Raw genomic sequence first — 18,197 nt, forward strand, 5'->3', positions numbered from 1 at the left:
ATTCAAACCACCGACTTTTGGATCAGCAACCCAAGTATAGCATGAATGGATGGTGGTGCATTCAGTGACTTCTTCCCACCTCGAGCACAAGCACAAGAACTGCAAGTAGAAAGCAGACATTTCCAGCAGTGGGATTTGCTCCCTGTGAGATCCCTCACCACCTGGAAGGACCATGTGGTGGATACTCTTTGGTAGCTCGGGAGGCTGCCAATAACTGTGTATTTCCGAAGGATGAATAAAAATGGATTTCCCATTCTGCTACTGTATCAGGTTGCATCGTGGCTGCATCACAATAGTCTTTAATTGCAACAGGAATATTTGTTTACTCCTTCTACACTGCCTAGAGGCTGCAGAATTAGGCACATACAAAATTTTAAAAAGCCCTTGATCGAACATGTTACAAAAGCATGGGAAGCTAAGCTAGTATGAAAACAACTGGACAATTCAGCCACCTTGGGTAAACTTTTTGGGTGTCTACTAAACAAAGGAGGAAAATAAATCTGGATAACTTCATGTTTGTTGCTTGAAGCTCCTTGGATGGATGGATGGAACCACTGCTTCAATGGTCCTATTCCATTTCTAGGCTCCTTTCCTTGTGTTCTTTTCAGCCTGCAGGTAGGGACTGTCAATTCTTAATCTTTCTAAAGCTCACTTTTTAGGTGCTCAAGGAAGTGGTAGAGAGGGAAGCTTCAGACTAAGGAGGATAGAACACTTAAGAACAGGCATGGGGAGTCCATGGGGCTGCCGTTGCTACTGAACTACAGCTTCCACCAGCCTCAGCAAGCTTGGCCAATGGCTGGAGAAGATGGGAGCTATGGTTTGGAAACACCTGGAAGGCTACAGCTTCTCCACCCCTGTTTAAGAGCAACCCATAACCAGCCTTCCCCAAACTAGTGCCATCAGTCCTGACCAGTATGTCTGTACTCCCAGCAACACTGGCATAATAGAGCTGAGTTGGCTGTGGCGTTTTAGCCCAAGTAATCTTGAAGGCACAATGTTGGCAAAGTGTGCCTTAAAACGGATTAAACATAATGCTCTGGTGCAACCTCTAAAGTGCATTTGCGGCAGACCAAAGGGATGTCATGGGAAAGCATTTTCAAAGACATCGGTAGGACAGTTTCAGCCTTTAATCTTCTCCCCTTTTTAATGTGGCCCCATGGCATTGGCAAATGCAGGACGACTGTAGCAATGTGTCAGGAAGCTGTATGAAATCTAGCCTTTAAACTTCCTGGTGAAGAAGACTAAAAGGCAGAGAGGGAAGCAATGGGCCTTTGAAGTTTAAGCATCAATTAACTGGCATGTTTCCTAGAGGCAGCCCAGAGGCAAGGTGAGTTGGTTGAACAGATTGAGAGTGCCATCAAGGACAGTTAGCAGGGAGAATGACTGAACTGATCCATGGACCATGCCGTCTAGAAAAAAGGAAGTTCTCCTCCTTGGGGGATCACTGGGTTTCTTCAAAGCAGGCACCAAAAGGTATTGAGCTGTCTCTCTCACTTGCTCTTGAGATGCTTAACTTGGCTCTTTGATTAACCACCTATGTTCTGACTCCTTCAGCTGAGCTGAAGGCAAAAGGTTCTCAAACAGACCTCTGGAGCCCACGATACGATGCGATACGATACGATATCTTTATTGTCATTGTCCCTTGCGGAACAATGAAATTGAAAAACTACATAAAACTACATAAAAACTACATAAAACTACCACGAAACTACATAAAACTACATAAAAACTACAAAAAACTACATAAAAACTACATAAAAACTACATAAAACATTCAAAAACCCATAAAAACTCTAAAACCCCATTTTAAAATACACTATACTACAGAGACTCCTTATGCTGCGTTTAGAACCAGAATTGCATTAGCGTAGAAACTGTTTTTCAGACGGCTAGTCCTGGCCTTTATAACCCTATACCTTCTGCCAGAAGGCAGAAGCTGAAAGAGATCATTTCCGGGGTGCGTACTATCATGTGCTATCTCTGCCGCTTTCTTATGGCACCTGGCAGCATAGATTTGATCCAAGGTGGGAAGAGTGCACCCAATAATTCTCTCTGCAGTCTTTACAACCCTGGATAGCATTGTTTTTCCCCTGGCCGTGCAGCTCCCAAACCACACGCACAGACCATAAGTTAGTACGCTCTCCACAGTGCAATGGTAGATTGCCATCAACAGGTCCTTTGAGAGATTGTTTTTCCGGAGGATTATCAGAAAATATAACCTCTGCTGTGCTCTCTTCACCAGGTCTTTGCTGTTCTCTCCCCAGGTTAGGTCGTCTCTCAACTCCATTCCCAGAAAACGAAACACTGAGACCTGTTCCACGCACTTCCCCTCAATAATAAGTGGCTGAATATTCAATTTACATTTCCTAACATCCACAATGATCTCTTTTGTTTTCTTTAAGTTAAGCAGTAAGTTGTTTTTCCTGCACCACTCCCCCAACTGCTCAACTTCCTTCCTATAGGCCGTCTCCCCCTCTCCAGCCGTAATTAAACCAACCACCGTTGTATCATCTGCGAACTTAATGATCTTATTACTGGGGTATTTGGGGGCACAGTCAGCTGTATAGAGCGTGTATAAAAGCGGGCTCAACACACACCCCTGCGGCGTCCCCGCATTCATGATGATCCGCAGAGACGTGGGAACCCAACCTGACCCTTTGGAAACGGTTTGATAGAAAGTCTAATATCCACCTGCACAAACATGGTGGAAGTCCCAGGTCTAATAATTTGGGCACCAATCTATGCCCCACCTTGTATATGTGGGGACTGTTCCCCTGTGAGAATACAAATCCAGTTACACCTTGATCAGAGTTTCTCTAGTCCAGCTTGCCATGCTTTGGAGCAGAGCAGTCTGTGGCTAGTGCCTTTCTCCCCTGCAGTTGCAGCAACATGGCACTCACTCTGCAGCTCAGCAGGCAGGAACTGCCCACTTACAACTTGGTGGGCTCCTGGGCATTGAGGCCATCATCTTCTTGGACCTGCAGCATGGTGGGCGTAGGCAGGACAATGGGCAATGTGTTGGTGCCCCGTTCATGCCAACACATGTCCAGGATAGGGTACAACTTGCCCTGGAACTCTGCCTGAAAGGTGTAAATTGGTACCAGTTCGTCAGGGCTGTCGGCATTGTAGAAGGTCAGCTCACCCTTCTCGTAGTGCAAGTAGACCCCAATGCGCTGGGGGCGGGCTGAGAGCGGCAGCACCACGCGTGGGTTGTTGAAGGCCTCATACACCTTGCCCTCCTTCAGGCCGATCAGCCACACCCCATGCTCAGGGCTCTTGTTCAGCTTGCCCTTGCGGCTGACCGTGGCTTTGACGATGCCCAAACGCCAGTGGCTCTTGAGGCCCACAATCACCTCCCAGTAGTGCCTCCCCCAGGAGAAGCCCTTGTTACCCAGGATGCAGTTGCTGTAGTCAAAGCGGTCAGGGTTGCTGCCTCGCCTCTGAAAGAACACCCCACACTGGACCATGGTGTTTCCCTTGGACAGCTCCAGGATGGGGTGCGCACTCACTGGGTCCAGTTTCAGCATCTCTGGAGCTAAGAAAAGGGGTGAAAATCAGGAGGGATCCTGAGCAGGGGTCAATCCACCTTTTACAGGTAAATGTGATACATTTTATAATGACAAGAAACCCACCCATCCCTTTACTATTCACAAAAGCTACCTCCTCCCTTTTTACCTTGCCAAAGCCACCCACCTCCTCCCCTTAGACTCAACAAACCTTCACAGCTTACTTGGACCACCTGCCAGCTGCTCTGCTCTGGGCTGCCCAACTGCCCACTTCCATCTTCATTTATGTCCTCCTCACCCTCTGATGCTGCTGCGATGGCCCAGCAGCTCTGAGAGCCCAGCTTGTTGTAACACTCTAGTTTGCAGTGTCACCTGTCTGGGGACAAGTGAACTGCAGTGTGATGACACTTACATTTTTATTATATGTGCAGAAATATTGTGCACCGCTTAAAGCTGTTTAAAACCCTGTTTATAAATGCAATACCATGGCTCTGTGTTGTTGTTGTCCACAGAGCCTGGAGAGTACCAGGCTGAGGAAGGCTGCTTTAAGACCCCTAAGGAGCCTGTTGGCTTCCTCTCCAACAGCGGCTGTACCTGGGAGGACTTTGCGTAGTAGTCTCTTCCACACCATCATCTTGATGTCATCTTGGTGGAAGTCAGGCTTAAAGGAGACTGCGCTGAACATACTATCGGCCAGATGCTGGCGGGGGAGCTCAGACCTGGGGGAGCAGGGCAGCACATTGCTTTTCATCATGATTTTCTCAAAATGAAGACTTGAGTCTTAATCATCTGCTACAGCTTTCCAACTACCTGGCCCCAATTTAATTGTTGGTGTGATGCTGCTGAGGAAGCACTCTGACCTTGAAGATCTGCAGTGGCTCCCTCATATTTGCAGGAGGTGGCGCTGTGGGTTAAAGCCTCAGCGCCTAGGGCTTGCCGATCGAAAGGTCTGCGGTTCGAATCCCTGCGGCGGGGTGCGCTCCCGCTGCTCGGTCTCAGCGCCTGCCAACCTAGCAGTTCGAAAGCACCTCCGGGTGCAAGTAGATAAATAGGGACCGCTTACCAGCGGGAAGGTAAACGGCGTTTCCGTGTGCGGCTCTGGCTCTGGCTCTGGCTCTGGCCAGAGCAGCGATGTCACGCTGGCCACGTGACCCGGAAGTGTCTCCGGACAGCGCTGGCCCCTGGCCTCTTAAGTGAGATGGGCGCACAACCCCAGAGTCTGTCAAGACTGGCCCGTACGGGCAGGGGTACCTTTACCTTTTATACTTTAGGAGGGCATAGCTCAGTGGTTGTGGACTACAATTCCCTTCAGCCCCAGACAGCACAGCTGGGAGTTGTGGTTCAGAGCAACAGGTGGGCACCAGGTTTGTGAAAGCTGCATTAAATAATTGCTCTGGGAGGAAGATAATGAATACGTGTTGCATCTTGGGGTGAGTGGAGGTTGGGGAGACTATGATTGACATGCATCGGATCCCTTGTCACTTTTTGACCATTGGCCCATTCCATGGACCCCCTGAGAGATCATGGAGCATGGCCTGACTCCACAGTGCACACATACACACACTTTCTCTCTCTCCTCCCCTCCCCTTTCAACATACCTGGAGGGAAGAGATCTGTATTTCTGTAAAACAAGAGATGAAGAAAGCCTTAGTGAGCTTATGCTTCTACAGCATCTATAACAGAACCTTAGGCTTACAGGCAGGACACAGGGAAAGGGGTGGAAAATGTGGGCAAACTGAATTGGGGCTGTAGCGCACCCGTGCTTTTATGGACCCCACAGCTCCTATAGCCCTCTGGGCACCTTCTTTATACCCCCAAACCCTCAAGTTGAACTTTCCCCAATGTGAATCAGTGTGTGGTAGAGAGAAGGTGTTGTTGGCCATTGGATTTTCTGCCTCAGACAGCACCAGGCAGGCAGACATACCCTTATGAAATCCAACTGGCCTTCGTTGTTGAGTTTCTCCAGGGAATTCTCCAGCTCCTTCAGCTTCTGCAAGATGTCTGTTGTCTGATTCACCTGGACTTCGATGGAGGCGATAAGTTGGCCAGCCTCCCTCTCAATCCGCCCCAGGAACCTAGCCTTCTCCTCATCGATGTACCTGTGCAGTTCCTGGAACTGCTTCCGGACCACCCATTTGAAGACATCGGACTCGTTCTGAGGGGGAATCCAGAAACACAACGAACATTAGAATGAGGCGTGGCTTAATTTGAATTGAGGTGTGCATGGGTTTAATTCTGGCAACTGCCTTCTGGGACTGTTTCCAAGAGGCTGCCTGCCACAGCGCTCTTTGGTAGGAGAAGCTGGTGGCAAAGCTTGCATTTCAAGTTGGCTTGACCCTGTGTCCTTGGCAGCAAGATTAAGAAGTTTGCATTTTAACATTCATCATTGAAGATTCTGTTGGATATAGGAGGTATCAAATTATATTTAAAATCATTCAGTAGTTTGAGTTAAGGTTCAGATTTAAGGTTTTGTTTTGTTTTTTAAATCTAATTTTGAAATGAAACCTGAACATTTTGGAAACTGGATGTTAACTTTCACAACTCAGTTCCCAGTGCTGAACGCAGTTAGCTCCCTGGACCCAACATATAGTCTGATTCCCTGGACACACCGCAATGCGCGTCTTGTTGTTCATCAGCCTGCTGACGTGCTCATCCAAGCTCCCCTTCTGCTTCTGCACCTCCGTCATCCATGCAGAGAGCTTCTCCTGAGGAAACAGAAACAGCTTTAGTGGATCAGGCCAAGGGGAGTCCAGCTTGCCGTTACGTTTCCAACAGTGTCCAGCTGACGTAAAGGGGAACGGTTCTAGGTCAGTGGGGTCAAAACAGCTGCTTTGCATGCAGAAGTCTCTGGATCAAGCCCTGGCAACATCTCCTAGTAGGACTGGGAAAGATTCCCTGACTGAAACCCTGGAGAGCTGCTGCCAGTCAGTGTGTGACAGGAGTGAGGAACCTCACCTGGGCCTTGGAACTCTTCCGAAGCCCCACCCCTTCTTCCTAGGCCATGTACTTCCTGGCTCTGCTTTGCACCTTGAGTGTTTTTGCCTAGCTGAAAATATGTCCTTGAACTCGACTAACACCTTTTGCTCACGGACAGAGGACAGAGAGGGGCATGTGACTGCGTGTAGAAACATGGCTACAGTGCCAAGGTAACTTTTACATTCATTGCCCGGCCCACTTTTGCCTCTTGCCCCACCCACCAACCTAGCACCTGACCCCTTCAGAAGGTTGCCTAGAAGACTGAAAAAACCTCCCAGCCCTGGGGTGGGCAATACTAAACTTAGACCAATGCTCTGAGTCTCAGAATAATGCTGCCTCCTATGTCTCTGTTTAAGATGGGATTCTAGGCCATACATCCCTTACAACCATCTGGAGCCCCCACCCCAGGTACCAGGGAAAGAGAAACTCAGATATGGAAAGGATACACGTAAGCTGCCTTCTGCTGGGTCAGACCTTTGATCCACCTAGGCCAGAATCGCCTTCTTTGGCAAAAGAAGCTCTTGGGGGTCTCCTCAGGCAGGGAAGAGGCTTTCCACACACACACACACACACACACACACACACACACACACACACGACCTGTTCAGATATCTGGGAAGTGGAGTCAGGCCAGGGGTCAAGGTCAGGGCTTTCAATTCACAAGCTCGTTGTTAGCATAGGCATACGCTAGCACCAGAGTCTGGCTCCACTGAGAATCAGACACACCCATTTGTGGGCAGGAAAGATTTGACCACTTCTGGCTTATCTCTGTCCTACCTAGTAACAGGCACACTCAAAGGAGCGGGGACAGCCTTGCTTTGCTTTTCCATTCCCATTTCCAAGGCTCATTGTTAAACCTTGTGGCTCATTGCTTACTCTAGCTGCCCTTGATCACAGGCACCTGATCTACACGTGATTCCCCACACCCCCTTTTCAGAACACACCTGCGCCCAAGGCACAACATGAAGTACCAGGCTGGGGGAGGCTGTTCTAGACCCCCAAACAAATGGCCATGTTGCTGAAACCTTCAGCAGGCAAGGCTGGGGCACTATGGCCCTTCCCCATATTACACCAGAGAAGATATGGAGCTTCCTTTCACCAAGGAATGTAGATGCTCTACCACTGAACTACAGCCCTTCCCCTTCTTTTTTTTTTTAATAAAAAATTAAGACACTGAAAGCTGCCTTGCTGGATTAGACCAAGGTCCACCTAAATTGGCAACCAGCAGGCATTTGGTGGTCCACCAGGAATCTGTTCGGGATCCACCTTCTGCCTAAGCCCCCCACGTCACTCCCCCCACACCATCCAAGCACTTACCTTCATCCGGCTGTAGATGGTCGAGATGGGGGTGACCTTATGGTGCTGATGGGTGCCGATGGTGCCACAGAGACCACAGATCACCTCCTGGTCTTGCTCACAGAAGAGGCTGAGGGGGTTGTGGTGATTAGGGCAGGACTCTTCGTTGGGATCTGAGCTGCCTGCAGCATGCAGCGCCTCAATGATACGAGCCAGGTTGACGTTGGGTGGGGAACTGCTGCAGTCCACAGCCTTCCGGCACACTGGGCAAAGGAACTGGCTCTCCAGGTCAACTGAAAGCGCGACCACACAGATCTTGCAGTATGAATGCCCACACTGGAGCATCAGGGGCTCTTTGAAGACTTCCAGGCAAATGGGGCAGAGCAGCTGGTCTTCCAGCTGGTCGATGCTCATCTTCCTGGCCATTTTGCTCACCAGTTTCTTTTCTTAACCTAGTCCTGGAAGCCCAGCACCCTGTCGTGGGCAACTCCAGTTGTGGGGGGCAAGGGGAAATGAGAGCAATTCTTGTTCCTCCTGATTAACAGACCTCCTGCAATGAACAAGAACCGATAAGATGACAAGTAAAGAAGCAATGCAATCTTAGGGAGAAGTAAGAGTGCCCCTGAGCACACGAAAAGCAAAATAACAAGGCTGGGACTGGGGGAAATGTACTTGCTCCTGAGTCATGAAAACAGGGAGGAAGGAAGGTCAGCATCCAGGTAACTGTCATTCCATACTTACCAGGAGATCAGCACCTGTCTCCTTTGCTCGAAGACATCAGAAGTGCTCTGCAGTCCCAGGGGCACCAGCCTTCAGGCAGCAATGCTACAGGGCTCTCTGACTCTTTTAAGGAGATGCAACAAATTTGCTTGGGAAGGGCATTACAGAGCTGAGAGGGGAATAGTGTATGTTTTCTTCAGTGGTGGAAGAGGGACAGTTAAAAGATGTTGAGGAAGCAGGAGTGACAGCAGAATTGTAACCCCCTTAAGTGCAGAGATGGTGAACCCGTGGTGGACCTCCAGAGTTGGTGGGTCTCTGATGACTCCCATCAACCTTGGGGAAGGACCTTTGCTCAGTGGCAGAGTACCTGTCCCTGGTTCAATCCCCATTGGCATCTCCGGGTAGGACAAGGAGCAGCCCCATCTGAAGCCCTGGCAAGCCATTGCTGCCAACCTGTGTTGACCAAGGAGAGCATCCTTACCTTCCACAGCTCAGTTGCCTTTTGCTTTCCACCTTCCTGGCTCACTTGCCCTTCACCTGTAATCACAGGGCTTAGGAAACACCAATGCTTGGGATTCAGAGACCCTTCCTTTTGGGGAAATGCTCCTGTCCGCAAAGAGTCAACTACTTCTCTCCCCTCAAATCAATCCATGTGTCTCCCAAGCGGGAACTGCGAGCCACACCAGTCAGTTACTGTGAACATCAGAGGTCAGCAGCACACCCACGCATTCATGCGTCTGCACCTTTACCTTGAATGTTCACCTTGCAAAAGGTTTGCTCTCCTCCCCACACACCCTGGCCTGGCCACGCCTGGCACTCATTTATTTGTCCATCAGGTGCCAAAGACTTCTTTATGGTTACCCGCTAACTGGCAACAGATAAGACTTCTGGCTCAGACATTACTTTTTTCCAGCCTTATTGTTGCAGGGTAGACTTGAAGTCTCCAATGTTGATGTTCCTGAGAAGAGAAATAAAGTTGTACAAAAGCAGCCTTGCTGGCCTCTCGGGGTTCAGTGAACCCCAAGTTTCCTTGATGGCCACCAAAATTGCAAAAAGTAAATGAGAGAGTAATGGGAGGGGGAGCAAGAGGTGTTAGGCTGGTCCCTGTTTGGTGGGAGCTAGATAGGTCTCTGTCTCTGTCTCTCCTGGGTAAGGTGAAACTTGCCTCAAAAAGAGTTTAATCTCAGCTATCTGCTGAGAGTCCTGGTTGTGCTGACCCTAGAAAGGGGGCCTTGTGCCAGGACCGGCTCTGCCTTTGACAGATGTGTGTGCAGTGGGGTCAGAGGACCTTAAGGAGAGCTGCTCTCTGTCAGCAATTCCCACCAAGGGACAAGTTCCTTCCTGCAGGGGCCTGGGGGACTTCCAGTTGCTCAACCCCAAAATCTTGTTTGGGAGGGGCAGCCTGCTGCAACTTTGCCTAGATTATCCTGCTTCCCTAGGAAGGCAGCAGGCAATTTCAAGTCCTGTGCCTGGTTTTATTTGAGACTTTTTTTGTCACCGTTGGAATAGTTTTCATACACAGAATTGTTCTCAATTGTTCTACCTATAGAACTGTTTATAATCGTTTTTGCACTTTTCTTGCTTTATGATCCTGTCTTATAACTATGTGCGGCCTGATGATAAAGGCGGGGGCACAGGTAAGAAATCTGATTATATAATTGAGCCACTTATTGAGCCTTTTGAGGCTGAAAGCGGTATACAGTACAAGTCTTCTCAGGCTGCAGCCCTACACATACTTCCCTGGGAGTAAGAGCCACTGAACTCAATGGAGCCCCGTTATTCCAAGTAGACACGTGCCACTGCGTTACACTGCGTATCGTTCTGCATTGGGATGTGGAGCTTGAAGCCGGCGTGCTGCCGAAGCCTTTGATTTCTCTCCGATGATTTTTTTGGGAAGCACTGGCGGCTGTGAAGAATGCCACGTCGAACCCGGAAACTCGTCGAGCAACGAACGTCTAACATTCGCAGCTCTACGAGATCTCCGCTAACCCACCCGCGAGCATGCGCGGCTCCCTTTCCCGGCGCATGCGCGTTCAGAGCTTGGCGCCATGCGGGAACGCGGGCGGAAGAGTGGCTCCGCCGTGGGGCCCGGCTTGTACAGCGCGGCTGCCTCGGTCCTGGCCGGACTGGAGCGCCGGGAGGGTGCCCTCAAGACCCTGGTCTATGGGAGCCGATTCCAGGCGAGTAGAAATAAACATTTGCATGTATTTGCATGTATTTGCATAAATTGGAGTGGCAAGCTTGGCGAAAGGAGGGGCCTCTACAAAACGGGGTCAGGCAGATTTATGGCAGAGTCGGAGGCTGCTGCCGACTGCGATGGTGCAAATGGAATCGCCACCTGCGGGGGCTGTCTGTCTTGGGATGTCAATAGCGAGTGGATGACGTCAGAGAATGGGGCGTCACCCTCAGGCCCTGCATCAGATTGGCCACTGTGGGGAAGCAGCCTGATGAGGCAGGGGAATGGACCAACTTTGCTCTGGTCCGACAGGTGTATTTTATAGGAGGATATAAAGCCACTTTGTTATATCAAGCCAGACCATTCCTGGAGTTAGTAGGGACCATAAGAGTCCCACAACCCTGAGATTAAGAATCCTATGCTCCACTAGCTCAGCTATCCAGGTGTTCATTGATGCACCTAACACAGTATTTTCTAGTCTACACTAGCAGCAGTGACTCCCCAAGGTTTTTCTGGCAGTCTTTTTAAATGCTCAGGTGATTTGAACAGATAAAGAGCAGCAAGCTTTAAAAAAAAGGCAAATGGCACCTTGAATTAAAGCAATAAAATAAGAAAAAGCTGAGCTGCAGGCATTTTATAGTTTGAACTCATAGCCATTATAGAAAAAGAGAGGGATCAGCAGAAGCTGAAGCTATGCTAAGCTGTTAAGGGGGGGGGGCACCTGAGACCTTCCCGATGTTGCTGGACTCCCAATTCCCATCAGCCCCTGCAGCCTGTGCATCCAGTGGCAAGGGATGATGGCAGCTCTAGTCCAACAACTACAGAAGGCGCCATGGGTTTCTGGGGGTAAAGTGCAGAGCCCAGCTGTCCATCAAATTATTATTTCAGGTGTGTGCAGTGTGGGGGGTCCTTCCAAACTTTAAAATAGAATTCCCTGTTGCCCAGGGCTTGTTACCTAAATCAAGTGCTCAAAGTGGTCATAGCAGCAAGTAAAGCAGCCCCCCCCCCCAAGTTGGCACCTTTCAAGTGTTTTTGACTTTGTTTTCCATCAGTACCAGCCAGCAGGGGCTAAGGATGGCCATGGGGCTGGTGGGAGGTGTAGTCCAAAGCACCTTGGAAGCAACAGCATGGGGGAGGTTGGAGTAAAGTGCCCACTTAGCTGTAAAACACAGGTAGTCTTTGCTCCATTTGCGACAATGATCCCTGCCCCTCTTCCAGAATCCCCGGCTGCTCTGTGCCCTCGTTTCAGAGACCCTTCGCTATTCTCCTGTGCTGGATTCTATATTGGAGGCTGCTGGCTTGCTCCGTGCTGAGAAGAAGCTGCAGCCGCACCTGGCAAAGGTGAGTATGAGGGGCAGTTGCAGCCATAGCCCCTGGGCTCCCCCATGCCCAGAACAAGTGCCCCGTGCTGTCGCCCACTGGTGCCCCTCTCCTTCCTTTTCAGGTGTTGGTGTATGACTTGCTCTTTGGCAAGGGCCTGCGTGGTGGCGGGCATGGCAAGGTCCTGGTGCTGAAGCATCGTGCCCGTCTGCAGGCCGAACTTGCCCGCTTGAAAGTCCAGAAGAAAGTGAGCCGCAATGAAGATCTGCTGCCACCGATGGCGGCAGGAGGTGCTGGCCAAGGTAGGTGGCTGGACGTGAGGTGCCTTGCCAATATCTAGGCTACTGCACTGGAAGAACCTATCTTAATATTTCATGGCTGCTAAAATGCATATTCTCCAGAATCTCCCCAAACATAATGCTGTTCTTGGGAGAAAATGCATAGGCTCTGACTAGGGCTGACTCCCAGGGAAAGGTGCTTTGAAGTGGGGCAGAGAGACAGGGAAGCAGGCATTGGGAGTGAGCAGCTCTACAGCCTGAATAAGTGCATATCCTGGTGGTGCAAGATGAGGCTCCTGGTCTATTAAGTTTTATTTACTTAGGAGAACTGCAGAATCACTGCTGTCTCTACACTTCAAGAACAGGGGCGGAAGGGGGTGGGAGTCTTCATTGTTGATGATGAAGGAAGACCAGGAATTCTCAGTTTGAGAATTCAGTAACCCAAGTTCCTTGTTTGTTTCCAGCCCCTCGAGTGCCGCGATACGTCCGAGTGAACACCTTAAAGACGTGTGTGAGTGATGTTGTTGACTACTTCAAGCGCCAGGGCTACTCTTACCTGGGTAAAGCAACCAGGTGAGCTTGACATTCCTGCCCTCCTGCTCAGACCCTGTGTGATCTTGGGAGAAGCTGGTACTTTCAGGGTGTCCTCCTGCTAGCCAGCAATGGGCTCAAAACCATGGCTAGATTTGCTTGCTGTTCCTACTCAGATCTCTTCCAGATAGTTGAAAGCCCTCCAATTGGAGGAGGGGGAAGAGCTTTTTCCATTAGTGGGCAGATTCTCTCTGGCATGGATTCCCTGTCTTGAGAGGGCACAGCTAGCTGGCACTGGGCTGTGTGGATGTTGGGGACCTGGAATCAAACTTAACTCCACATCCCATTGTATTTCCCTTCAGCCTGGAGGATGTGAGCTCCTTGTCGGGGAAGAAATTCCTGCTGGATGCCCACCTTCCTGAGCTGCTCATCTTTGCTCCACAGACGGACCTCCATGAGAACCAGCTGTATGCAGCTGGGCACATAATTCTTCAGGACAAGGTAAGGGTGGCGTTCTCCAGCTGTGGCACAGGAAAGTGGGGGAGGTTCATTTGTGCCCCAGCAACCTCCTACATGTTGCCCCTGGAAGTGCTGGGTTCCTGAAACAGACTTCTGCTTTCTTCTAATTGTGGCTTCAGGGTTCCTTCAGGACTTGTGTTTCCATGGACATTGGACTCTGCCTTATACCAAATCAGATCACAAAAATGTTGGTTGCTGACTCTGTTTTCACCACATTTGTGGGGCTTCTGAAATCTGGTGAATGCAATGCAGCGAATGCTCGTCTTTGAGACAGATGTGCCCTTTAAAAGACAAGAATGTAAATGTACCCTTACTGGGTTTTGTCTACAAAGGAGACACCAGCTTTTGGGTGCTATTCAGTCTGCCTGCTTGTCTCCCTAGGTGTGGGTGGGAATAGGCTGCCAGGGCTAACATGTGCTTGTGGGGTGCTGAGAACCTCCTGCTGAGGCCAGGGAGTGTTTGGAAGAGGCAGGTCTCAAGTTCCGCTTTGATTTGGCTCCTCTTGTAGGCCAGCTGCCTGCCTGCTTTCCTCTTGAACCCCCTGCCGGGGTCCCACATCATCGATGCTTGTGCTGCCCCCGGCAACAAAACCAGTCAGCTTGCTGCTATCCTGAAGAACAAGGGGTAAGTACAGGGAAGCCAAGTAGGTCCTCAGTGGTAAGAGGGATCTCTGGGGAGCCAGCTGGGGCAATTGGCACTTGCGGGGAGAGATGCACCCTGTAGCCCTAAGGCTACACTAGGCTTAGACCTTAGTGAGTTTCGAGAGAGGCAATAAGTCCTGTGTGCCTGTGTCTACTCTCCCCACTAACCTTCTAGCTCCCAGGGTTTGCCTTGCCTTTTATGGCCAATGGTGCCACTTAGAGGACCTGGAGCAGTAGAGAGAATAGGCTCTGCTTCATCCAGTTTGACAGGGGTGGGTCCTGCTGGCCATAGTGAGAGTTATGATTGGCTAAGCTCAGTCAATGGGAGAGGGAGACTGGGCTGGGGTTTGCAGGGTGGGGGTGAGGAGTGTCAAATTCTCTGGAAGAGGACTCTGCCCTCCCTGACATGCTTGCTGTGTTTCTTCTGGGTTTCTCTCTCTTTCTGACTTTCTGACTGTGAACACTCACGGCGCTTTTCATACTCTCAATGCACAGGCAGATCTTTGCCTTTGACCTGGATGCTAAGCGCCTGGCCACAATGAGCACCATGCTGGTGAGGGCGGGGGCCACCTGCTACCAGCTGGCACACCAAGACTTCTTAGCCACAGACCCTGCTGATCCCAAGTACAGCTCTGTGAGATACATCCTCCTGGATCCCTCGTGCAGCGGCTCAGGTGAGCAGGGGGAGGGTCTTGGAGAGCAGATATTCCCATCCTGTGGGACTCCAGCTTTAGTCTTGCACAAGTGCAAGCAAATGTGCTCTGGGGTGTCAGGGTTTTGCGTGCTGAGAGATCAGTGAGGCAGTAACTGCTCTGGGGTGGTCCTAAGTGCTTGGCTACTCAGTCTTGGTACCACAGAGGTAGCCTCTGAGCCCCTGCTGCCCCTCTTAAGCCAGGAAGAGAAATTGGTGGATGTTGGCCAGGGAATTATGCATTTCCTTTTATTTATTTATTTTTAGTCTAGCCAAGCATATCTTTGGCCCTTCCTCTTCCCGATGGGGTGAGTGATGGTCTCTCCAGAGTTTGTGAAGCCTGGTGGAGTTGACCAGGGTTCACTTTATGAATTTATACCAAAGGCTTCCTATGGAAACTTCCATAATGGAGACTCTGGTGGGCTGAATAATCTCTGGACTCCTACGTTTTCTGCACTGTGAGCTCCAGCCCAACCCTATAGCAAAGGCTGCCTATTGCAGGGCAGGGCCTGTCCATTAGGTGTGCTCAGGACTGGGGGCCAGTTGCTATCAAGCAGATCCCAGCCTGGAAGCTGCGCTCCAGCTACCACCAACCTAACCTGCAGAGCCCAATCCTGCAGCCTTGGAGCAGTTGTAGCCTATAGCACTAGGTTAGGGAAGGCTGGATCCGCCTCATGTACCTTTGTTCCCAGGAATGGTCAGCCGGGTGCCAGTTGAGGAAGAGAATGCCAACCTCCCCGAGCGCCTGCAGGCACTGTCCAGGTTCCAGCGGAAGATGCTGGCTCATGCGCTGAAGTTCCCTGCTCTCCAGCGCCTGGTCTACTCTACCTGCTCAGTGCACCAGGAGGAGAATGAGGATGTGGTGCTGGATGTGCTGAAGCAATGGGAAAAGGAGTTCAGGTACCGGAGAGGAGGGGGTTGGGCAGAGGGTAATGGTGACTGCAGGGCTCAAAACACAGGCAGGTTTGACAGAGCTGGCTTGGGGGCCAAGGCGGTTCAGCCTTAGGCCACCGTCCTGGAGGGCTTTACCTAATAGATTCGGACATAGGAATGAGGATGCAAGGTCAATAAAGGAGAGGAGGCCGGAAGGACCACCAGTTAGTTAGTTAGTTAATCATTCATACTCCCTTCACAGGTTATAGCATTAAAACACAATACAGGCAACTCCCAATTTACGTGGGGGTTCATTCCAAGGCACTGCATGTTTAAGCGAAATTGCGTATATTTGAAACACCATTGAGAAAGCCTGCAATCACCCCTTTTTGTGATGTTTTTGGGTCACTTCTGGTCGTGCACATATTGGATGTGCCTAAAATGGTTGGTGCCTATATTAAAAACAAAACTTACCATAAAAATAAGGTGTGTCCTAAAAACACACACCTCGAGCGTCAAAACCCAGGATAGAGTTTAGCCTCCTGCCTCAGGAACCTGTACTTCTTCCATCCAGAATCATTTGGTGACTCCTGCTGCATCACTGTCCTCTCCAGACGCAGCCAAGCCCGGTACAACCTCCTGTATTTGTTACAAAGTTAAGGATAGGTGCCTCCTCAAGACTGAAAGTGGGTGGGGTGTTATCTGCTGCTTCCATTCCACTGCCAGTGGGAGGCCACAAGGGAGCTTGCCACTCACAGTCTTGCCTTTCCCATTCTTGCAGGCTGGCGGAAGTCCTGCCTTCCTGGTCCCAGCGGGGCTTGGTCACTTGCGCCAAGGCAAAGTGCTTCCTGAGGGCTTCCCCAAAGGAAACACTGACAAACGGCTTCTTCGTGGCGGTCTTGGAGAGGCAGCCGGCGGGAGCCTCTGGGCCCAGGTGAGTGGGGCACTTGCTACCCTTTCTACTATGCTGGGGAAAGGACTGGAGGGGCACAACACTCAAGAGGGGCCGCACTGGGATTTCTGGCTTCAAACCTCCAAAACTACCTGGAGCTTCCCCACACCCTCCTGCAAACGCTTTGTGGGCTGATCTTTTCTATACCACATAGGAAAATGAGGGTACCTTTGTTTAAAAACTGAAATGACTTAAATGTAATTGAATATGGCGGGACGCAGGTGGCGCTGTGGGTTAAAGCCTCAGCGCCTAGGACTTGCCAATCGAAAGGTCGGCGGTTCGAATCCCTGCGGCGGGGTGCACTCCCGCTGCTCGGTCCCAGCGCCTGCCAACCTAGCAGTTCGAAAGCACCTCCGGGTGCAAGTAGATAAATAGGGACCGCTTACCAGCGGGAAGGTAAACGGCGTTTCCGTGTGCGGCTCTGGCTCGCCAGAGCAGCGATGTCACGCTGGCCACGTGACCCGGAAGTGTCTCCGGACAGCGCTGGCCCCTGGCCTTTTAAGTGAGATGGGCGCACAACCCCAGAGTCTGTCAAGACTGGCCCATACGGGCAGGGGTACCCGTACGGGCCAGTCTTGACAGACTCTGGGGTTGTGCGCCCATCTCACTCAAGAGGCCAGGGGCCAGCGCTGTCCGGAGACACTTCCGGGTCACGTGGCCAGCGTGACATCGCTGCTCTGGCGAGCCAGAGCCGCACACGGAAACGCCGTTTACCTTCCCGCTGGTAAGCGGTCCCTATTTATCTACTTGCACCCGGAGGTGCTTTCGAACTGCTAGGTTGGCAGGCGCTGGGACCGAGCAGCGGGAGCGCACCCCGCCGCAGGGATTCGAACCGCCGACCTTTCGATCGGCAAGTCCTAGGCGCTGAGGCTTTAACCCACAGCGCCACCTGCGTCCCAGGGGTACCTTTACCTTTACCTTAATTAAATATGCATTTGGTGCTGGGGCACACACATTATTTACTGCTTTTTGTATAATTGAGTGAAAACAGCAACATAATTTTTTTGTGGGGAAACATAACACTAATCCAAAGTTTTGAGGATTCTAGTGTACAGACAACTAAATTACATGCTCCTATTTAAGCAGCATGCAAAATAAGTCCATGTAGCCTAGCAGAAGGCGGCCAAGCAGGCCTTTGCAGGTTGCTTTGATTAGCCATGCTGATTCTTCCAGTTGTGTGAAGCAGGGCATACACAGTCCTCCAGGCCTTTTTGATCCTCCGAAGGTCACACTCCACTCAGTCCTTCTGCTTGGCTGGAACTTGGTGATGCCTTTTGCTTACCCGGCTAGAGGTGGTGGGACTTGCAAGCCAGAGCCATGGAGCTTCAGGAAGAGGGAAGGCTTAGAAGAGCTGGGGATAGAGGGCTGCTTGTACCTTTGCTAACACCTACCATTTTTGTGCCCTTAGCTCCCCACAAGAGTTCTCCCAGACTGTCAGTGAAGTAGGTGCAGACCCGTGTCTTCCTCTTAAGAAAAAGAGGAGGAAGAAGAAACCAGAGACTTAAGAAGCCTTGTAGGATTGACTTGTAAAGACAATCACAAGACAACACAGACTCTGCTATAGGAAGTCGGCACCAGAGAACTTTGCAGGCTCTGGAATAAAAGTTTGCACAGAAGTGTTATTCTCCCCCCTTCTCCAATTTATTCCAGCGTGTTGTGAATCATGGAAGGATGTTGGTAGATGAAGATAGTGGACTGGCCATTATTGGGGTGGTGGG

At 50.7% G+C, this 18,197-nt stretch overlaps 2 protein-coding genes across 4 annotated transcripts; one reads left to right on the top strand and one right to left on the bottom strand.

Moving 5' to 3' along the window:
- The first annotated feature begins 377 nt into the window (after nucleotides 1-377).
- On the top strand, nucleotides 378-18,101 carry NSUN5 (NOP2/Sun RNA methyltransferase 5). Of its 2 annotated transcripts, none has more exons than XM_079954565.1 (10): nucleotides 378-615; nucleotides 11,893-12,015; nucleotides 12,119-12,296; nucleotides 12,737-12,845; nucleotides 13,166-13,304; nucleotides 13,831-13,946; nucleotides 14,459-14,637; nucleotides 15,347-15,554; nucleotides 16,309-16,461; nucleotides 17,888-18,101. In XM_079954565.1, the coding sequence occupies exons 1-10, from the start codon at nucleotides 538-540 to the stop codon at nucleotides 17,982-17,984; spliced, it is 1,380 nt and encodes a 459-aa protein (XP_079810691.1). In that variant the 5' UTR covers nucleotides 378-537; the 3' UTR covers nucleotides 17,985-18,101. The 2 variants fall into 2 exon arrangements, with proteins under 2 accessions (XP_079810691.1, XP_079810690.1); XM_079954564.1 differs by lacking the exon at nucleotides 378-615 and adding an exon at nucleotides 10,520-10,678.
- TRIM50 (tripartite motif containing 50) lies at nucleotides 2,752-10,400 on the bottom strand. 2 transcript variants are annotated; one of them, XM_079954556.1, is made up of 7 exons: nucleotides 8,980-10,400; nucleotides 7,800-8,328; nucleotides 6,116-6,211; nucleotides 5,431-5,661; nucleotides 5,105-5,127; nucleotides 4,101-4,225; nucleotides 2,752-3,535 (listed from the first exon to the last, which is right to left on the bottom strand). In XM_079954556.1, exons 2-7 carry the CDS (start codon nucleotides 8,202-8,204, stop codon nucleotides 2,931-2,933), a joined length of 1,485 nt encoding a protein of 494 aa, XP_079810682.1. In that variant the 5' UTR covers nucleotides 8,205-8,328; nucleotides 8,980-10,400; the 3' UTR covers nucleotides 2,752-2,930. The 2 variants fall into 2 exon arrangements, with proteins under 2 accessions (XP_079810682.1, XP_079810681.1); XM_079954555.1 differs by having other exon boundaries at nucleotides 7,800-10,400.
- Nucleotides 18,102-18,197: the final 96 nt, after the last annotated feature.

Source organism: Podarcis cretensis, assembly GCF_951804945.1.
Source record: "Podarcis cretensis genome assembly, chromosome: 15".
Classification (NCBI taxonomy): domain Eukaryota; kingdom Metazoa; phylum Chordata; class Lepidosauria; order Squamata; family Lacertidae; genus Podarcis; species Podarcis cretensis.

Coding starts and splice junctions, on each gene's coding strand:
- TRIM50 (XM_079954556.1), bottom strand. CDS start 8,204: ATGGCCAGGAAGATGAGCATCGACCAGCTGGAAGACCAGCTGCTCTGC. Junction 5,662..6,115: donor ACAACAAGACGCGCATTGCG/GTGTGTCCAGGG, acceptor ATTCCCCCTCAG/AACGAGTCCGATGTCTTCAA. Junction 3,536..4,100: donor ACTACGCAAAGTCCTCCCAG/GTACAGCCGCTG, acceptor CCCTTTTCTTAG/CTCCAGAGATGCTGAAACTG.
- NSUN5 (XM_079954564.1), top strand. CDS start 10,547: ATGCGGGAACGCGGGCGGAAGAGTGGCTCCGCCGTGGGGCCCGGCTTG. Junction 14,638..15,346: donor TCCCTCGTGCAGCGGCTCAG/GTGAGCAGGGGG, acceptor CTTTGTTCCCAG/GAATGGTCAGCCGGGTGCCA. Junction 15,555..16,308: donor CAATGGGAAAAGGAGTTCAG/GTACCGGAGAGG, acceptor CCATTCTTGCAG/GCTGGCGGAAGTCCTGCCTT.